Source organism: Ursus americanus, chromosome 14 (assembly GCF_024610735.1).
Source record: "Ursus americanus isolate L20-20 chromosome 14, mUrsAme1.1.p, whole genome shotgun sequence".
Classification (NCBI taxonomy): Eukaryota; Metazoa; Chordata; class Mammalia; order Carnivora; family Ursidae; genus Ursus; species Ursus americanus.
The window spans coordinates 51,813,594-51,819,624 of NC_142140.1; the positions used below are offsets into that span (position 1 = coordinate 51,813,594).

General features: G+C 57.2%; 1 protein-coding gene and 1 long non-coding RNA gene across 5 annotated transcripts in view; one reads left to right on the forward strand and one right to left on the reverse strand.

Annotated features, from left to right (window-relative positions):
• LOC123777747 (uncharacterized) overlaps positions 1 to 2,866 on the reverse strand; it is a 78,790-nt gene extending 75,924 nt beyond the window's left edge. For all 3 annotated transcript variants that reach the window (XR_015726712.1, XR_006775716.2, XR_006775715.2), the window contains exon 1: positions 1,914 to 2,866. This is a non-coding gene — a long non-coding RNA (uncharacterized LOC123777747). The remainder of the gene's footprint in view (positions 1 to 1,913) is intronic.
• On the forward strand, positions 1,447 to 5,249 carry ACP5 (acid phosphatase 5, tartrate resistant). Of its 2 annotated transcripts, none has more exons than XM_045774598.2 (6): positions 1,447 to 1,752; positions 2,858 to 2,946; positions 3,200 to 3,460; positions 3,665 to 3,792; positions 3,916 to 4,261; positions 4,647 to 5,249. In XM_045774598.2, exons 3-6 carry the CDS (start codon positions 3,200 to 3,202, stop codon positions 4,917 to 4,919), a joined length of 1,008 nt encoding a protein of 335 aa, XP_045630554.1. In that variant the 5' UTR covers positions 1,447 to 1,752; positions 2,858 to 2,946; the 3' UTR covers positions 4,920 to 5,249. The 2 variants fall into 2 exon arrangements, with proteins under 2 accessions (XP_045630554.1, XP_045630555.1); XM_045774599.2 differs by having other exon boundaries at positions 1,456 to 1,756.
• Positions 5,250 to 6,031: the final 782 nt, after the last annotated feature.

Below are 6,031 nucleotides of genomic sequence, written 5' to 3' on the forward strand. Positions count from 1 at the left end.
CGCTAGGAGCATGCTTCTATCTCTCCCACTCCCCCTGCTTGTGTTCCCTCTCTCGCTGGCTGGCTGTCTCTCTCTGTCAAATAAATAAATAATATCTTTAAAATAAATAAATAAATATAAATAAAAATTAAAAAAACACAGAAAGTGGAGAAGATAATCCCTAAAACACCCTGGCACCCTCCACATAAAAAAGCAAATGTTAACACTTAGTACTAAATGCTTCAGATATTTCTTCAGATAAGGAGAAAATAGAAGCCCCCTTCCCATCCCCCCTTGTCCCCAGCTCCCGTCTCCCCAGAAAACACCTGTTGCCCTGAATCTAAAATGGGGTCTTTTTTTCCTGGGTTTACATTTTAACATATAGATATGTTAAGAGGAAGTCTGGCAAAATAACTAACAAGACTTTCCAAGCCAAAATCCAAACAGTACATAAAATATAAAATGGAGAGAGAAAGCCCCACCCCATCCCCAAAGAAAGGAAAGTAATTAACAGCCAGAGTATAAATTTCCCTGCCCCAACAAAGCAGCTTTTCCTGTCTGTCTTGTTCACTGCTGGGTCAGCCAGTACTGGGCATACAGTGGGTGCTCAATACGTGTTGAATAAAATTTTAGGTTTCTTGGATCATTCCCCTTTTGCAAAGTAAACTTTTTTTTTTTTAATTTTAGGATAATTTTAGACTTCCAGAAAAGTGGCAAAAGATGCTGCAGGGACCGCCACGATCATTCAGGCTTTATTTGGATGTCACCAGTTTTTCCACAATTGCCCCTTTTCTGGCCCAGGATCCCACATTTCATTTTGTCCTCAAGTCTCCTGGGTCTCCTGCAATCTGTGGCAACTCCTCAAACTTTTCTTCTTCATGACTGGGACATTTTTGCAGAGTATGGGTCAGATATTGTGTAGATTATTACTCAATTTGAGTGTTTCCTGAGTGTTATTTTTCTCACCCTCAGCTTGTGGTTATGGGTTCCTGGAAAGAAACCCACAGAGGCAAGGTGCCCTTCTCATGACATGATGTCAGTGAGACATCCCCAGGGATGTTAGCCTGGACCATTTGGTTAAGGCAATGTCTGCCAGGTGTCTCCCCTGGAAGGTTCCTGTCTTTTGCTTTCCTATACTTTATTCTTTAGATGAAAGTCACTAACTCCTTCAAGTCCAGTCCAGACTCAAAAGGAGGCGGGAAGGGTTGAGTTTCAGCTCCAGGAGGGGCATTTCCACTTACACTTACTTGGAATTCTTTGTAGGGAAGATTTGACTTCTCTGCCCTCACACCCATTTTACAGACCAGGAAGCTGAGGTTGAAGACGACATACTTCCTCACTAGAGGCCCGGCCCAGGGTGAGGCCCTACCCAGCCATTGCGGGCTGTGGGCGCCCCAGGTGTGAAGGAAGGGGGAGACTCAGCCTGCGTGGGGGCAGAGGGAGGAACTCCGGTCTCTGAGCCTCGTCGCTGGCCTGAGCTGCAGCCCAATCGGCGGGCCTGGGCCGCCCCCCTGGGGTGCTGAACCCCATTTTACAGATGTGCCGCCTGCGTCCGGAGGAGGCGTGGCGGCCCAGCCGGATTCAGGGGCGCGGCGGCCCCGGAGCCCGGGAGGCCGAGGCGCCCGCCCTCCCCGCCGGGGATCACCTGGTCCGGCCCCGGGCCGCGGACCGGGCGGGAAGGCCGTGGCCTCCTGCAAGCCGAGCCGCCCGCCACCGCAAGCGCCCCGCACTCCTGCCACCGGGCCCCCCACGACGCCGCCGGCCCCGCCGACGGTAGGTGAGACCCGCCCGGCGGGTGTGAACGCCGCCGCGGCCCCTGGGGGGGAGGGGGCTCTGCCTGCCCGGGTGACCCACTTCCTGTTTGTCCGGGCTGCGGGGGGCGGGAGGCACAAACAGCCGGCCTCTGCTGGTTGACCCGGGGCAGGTCACCTCACCTCGCTGAGCCGGTGACCTCCGCGTTGAAAGAGGGCCCCCCCCATCGGCCCGTCGTGAGTGTGCAGGGGAGAGTCACGGGAGGAGGAAAGCAGGGAGGTGAGGGTTAGGTCAGACAGGGCACCGGTGAGGGGCCCCACTGCCCGAGCGCCCACCTGCCTACTCTCAGGGGCAGCGGGCACTGGGAAGCCTGCAGGCAGCGGCTGACGATGTGAGGGTCAAAAATCAGTAGTCACGTGGTGTGTCACCAGCTGCCCCCGCCTGGGTTCCTCCTGTGGGAGTGGGGGTGGTGAGGAGGGGAAGGTGTGGGCAGGACTTCCTGGAAAAGGGAGACCCTGGTGTTTGGGGGAGGGAGGTGACCCTGGGACTCAAACCCGGATGTTGTCAAACACACAACTCACGTGAGACACAACACAGATCCACAACTCACGTGAGACACAACACAGACCCACAACACGACTCAGGCCACAACGCAGGGACACAAATCAATATTCCACACAGTCCCACTTTAGAACCCAGGCAAATGTCACCGACATGCCAGGCTCCGTGTGCACAGCTACAGGGACAAAGGACTCCCAGGCACACAGCAGACATGTGACCCAGGCTGGCACGCTTGGCTACACACAGGAAACAGCACAGACACACCCAGACACAGGCAGACAAACACGTCCCGGGAGCTCATGGACACACAAGATGTGTCTGGCTGGGGCACACAGATACAGCCTCGGACACCACACACAGATAACGGGGTGCCTCAGACCCACGACACAAACAAGCTCATGTGGGCACACACGGAGGCTGCACTCACTTGGGGGCCAGACCCCCCAGCCAAATCTCGTGTCCAGCACTGGGGAACTCCAAAGCTCACATGACCCAAGGGGAGGGCTTCTGGAACAGTCTGCGGAGAAACTGCATCATCCTCACTAATGATCCATTTCCGCCCCAGGGAATAAAGGCTCGGTGAACGCCAGTTCTGCCCAGGAGCTCACCTGCCTCTCTGAGCCCCCGGTTGACTGGCTTGTGCCTCCCCCAAGGGTGAGTGCGGGGTGTGGGATGAGGGTGGCCAGAATGGGCCTGCACAGCCACCCTTCCCTGCCCCTGAACCCCACCTACCCTCTGACCCTCCCAGCCGGCAGCAGCTCTTGCCCTGAAGTCCTGAGAACCAGGGCCCCACCCAGGGCTTCCCCTGGGCCAGCCCTGCAGGGAGCTGTCTCCCCCTCTCTCAGAACAGGGGTCTCAGGGGCCCGCTGCCCATGCCTCAGCCCCGGGCTTGTCTCTCCCCTCCCAGATGGACACACAGACTGTGCTGCTCATCGTGCAAGCTTTGCTGGTGCTCCCCCTGGCCGACGGAGCCAACCCTGTCCTGCGCTTCGTGGCTGTGGGTGACTGGGGAGGAGTCCCCAATGCCCCGTTCTACACCGCCCGGGAAATGGCCAATGCCAAGGAGATCGCCAGGACCGTGCAGATCCTCGGCGCAGACTTCATCCTGTCCCTGGGGGACAATTTCTACTTCACTGGCGTGCAGGATGCCAACGACAAGAGGTTTCGGGTGTGTGCCACTGGAGTGGGGTGGGGGACATATGTGGAAAAGCCCCTCGACCTTTGGACTCTGGAGAGGGCAGAGGGCAGCTGACAGTTGTGGGTACCTAGAGCACTCTGTGTCTCCCTTGGCCCCAGCCTGACTTGGTGGGAGCGTCAGGGTAGCTACTTGACCCTGGGATTTTTTGGGGGGTGTCCCTTCTGTGTCCCGCAGGAGACCTTCGAGGATGTGTTCTCTGCCTCCTCCCTCCGCAACGTGCCCTGGTACGTGCTAGCTGGCAACCACGACCACTTGGGGAACGTCTCGGCACAGATAGCCTACTCCAGGATCTCTCAGCGTTGGTGAGCCTGCCCCACCACCTCCGCCACGCCTCACCCACGTGGACAGAGAGGCCCCCTGGCCTGAGCCGAACCTGGGGCTCATCGACTCCAGACGTGCCCCCACTGCCTTTCTCTCCCCCGCAGGAACTTCCCCAGCCCTTACTACCGTCTGCGCTTCAAAGTCCCGCGGTCCAACGTGTCTGTGGCCATCTTCATGCTGGACACGGTGACGCTGTGTGGCAACTCCGATGACTTCCTCAGCCAGCAGCCCGAGAGGCCCCGTGACCCGGCGCTGGCCCGCACGCAGCTGGCCTGGCTCAAGAAGCAGCTGGCGGCGGCCAAGGAGGACTATGTGCTGGTGGCCGGCCACTACCCCGTGTGGTCCATCGCCGAGCACGGGCCCACCCGCTGCCTGGTCAAGCAGCTGATGCCACTGCTGGCCACGTACAAGGTCACCGCCTACCTGTGTGGCCACGACCACAACCTGCAGGTGAGGGGTGTGCGGGTGAGGTAGGGAAGGGGGTCCCCAGCCCAGCGGCACACTGGGATCCTTCTGCTGCTTGGGGGAGTGGGGTTGTCTCCCAGATGTCCCTCAAGCTGTATGCCGTCTAACCAGGAAAACAGCCCAGTTTCCTAAAAGTCAGCATACTAGCCACCAGTGGCCAACTGCTTACTCAGTTCTCGGGCTGTGAAGTAGGATCGGTGCATTACTACAGGGAAGGAAACTCAGGCCCAGAGGGCTTCTGGTCCTTGCCCAAGGTGACTGGGGTCAGGGATAGACCTGACCCTGGACTCCAGACAGGTGGGCACAAAGCCGGGGGCCAACCTCACGGAGGGGCAGAGCCCCCCACTGACCCGGCGCCCTCCACGCACAGTACCTTCAGGATGAGAATGGCGTGGGCTACGTGCTGAGTGGGGCCGGAAACTTCATGGACCCTTCGAAAAAGCATCAGCGCAAGGTCCCCAACGGCTACCTGCGCTTCCACTACGGGGCCGAGGACTCGCTGGGTGGCTTTGCCTACGTGGAGATCAGCCCCAAAGAGATGAGCGTTACTTACATTGAAGCCTCGGGCAAGTCCCTCTTCAAGACCAGACTGCCAAGGCGAGCCAGGCCCGAGCGCCCACGGGTGCACCACTCTAAGGCCTGAGGCAGAGGGGCTGCCCTGCCAGGGGGTGGCTGGGCCCTGCTGGGACCCGTGCCCATGGGCAGGCTTTCTCACGGGTCTGCCGGGCCGCAGCAGAGCAGAGGGAGAACCACAGATGAAGAGCTGTGGTCCCAGGTGGCCCTTGTGACGAGGATGCCCATGTTTGTGAAAGACACATGGACACGTGTACCAGCCGGAGTGCTGTGCCCCGTAGCCAGGCTTGTCCAACCCGAGTTCCGGGCACTGGGGGAAGGGAGGGAAAGCCTTCTCCTTAATCAAGCATCTTTCTGTCACTGCCGAATATTCAATAAAAGAATAGTTGCAGAGGCTGAACGTGTGAGCGAAGCATCTCTTTCCTCCCCTCGATGGCATGTCCCATCACCTGGGTCCCAGGGGGTCGGGGCTCTCCCACTCCCCGCTCTGGTCCTCCATCTCTCAGCTGGCCTCAGGCATGGATGAGATTTTAAGGAAAGACCAAACAGAAAGAAGGGTTACCACGCCAAGCACACCTTCCTCTTGCACACCCAGCTCCCCAGGGGCACCTGCCACAATTTCTCATTTTCCTTCCTGCCACGATCCAGCAGGGCCCTCCATCGTAATAAAAATACCGCCCACCTTTTCTTACACAAAACAACGGGATACACACCACACAGTCCAGCACATCCTCTTTCTGCTAACCACAACGCGACTGTCCACAACAGAACATTCCTTTTTGTTCAACTCCGTATATGGAATTGGTAATGCAGTCATATGGATCGAAAATCTAAGGTTTATAGAAAAGTGAAATACCTCCTTCCCTCCCTGTTCTTCTGTCCCCCTCTCCTGGAAGGAAGGAACTTTTTATAAATGCCTTGTTTCCTTCCAAGGTTTCTCTATTCAAATAAGAGCATACATGAACTTGTTTTCTCCCCTCTCCCATGGACCTGCACCTTGCTTATTTGTTGTCATTGACACATTTAAAGGGTGCCGTTCATTGAGTTTTGACACAGGCACATACAGCCACAAACCCACCACCACAATCAAGATACAAGCATTTCCCACAGCCCCAAAGCTTCACTTTGCACTTGGCTGTTGCTGCCTGTTATACCTGGAGATCCGCCCATCAGCTCTCAGGG

Bases quoted from the DNA above. Each gene is read 5' to 3' on its own strand.
- ACP5 (XM_045774598.2), top strand. From the start codon at position 3,200: ATGGACACACAGACTGTGCTGCTCATCGTGCAAGCTTTGCTGGTGCTC. The intron at 3,793-3,915 runs GTGAGCCTGCCC...TCTCCCCCGCAG, and splicing joins TCCAGGATCTCTCAGCGTTG to GAACTTCCCCAGCCCTTACT. The intron at 4,262-4,646 runs GTGAGGGGTGTG...CTCCACGCACAG, and splicing joins GCCACGACCACAACCTGCAG to TACCTTCAGGATGAGAATGG.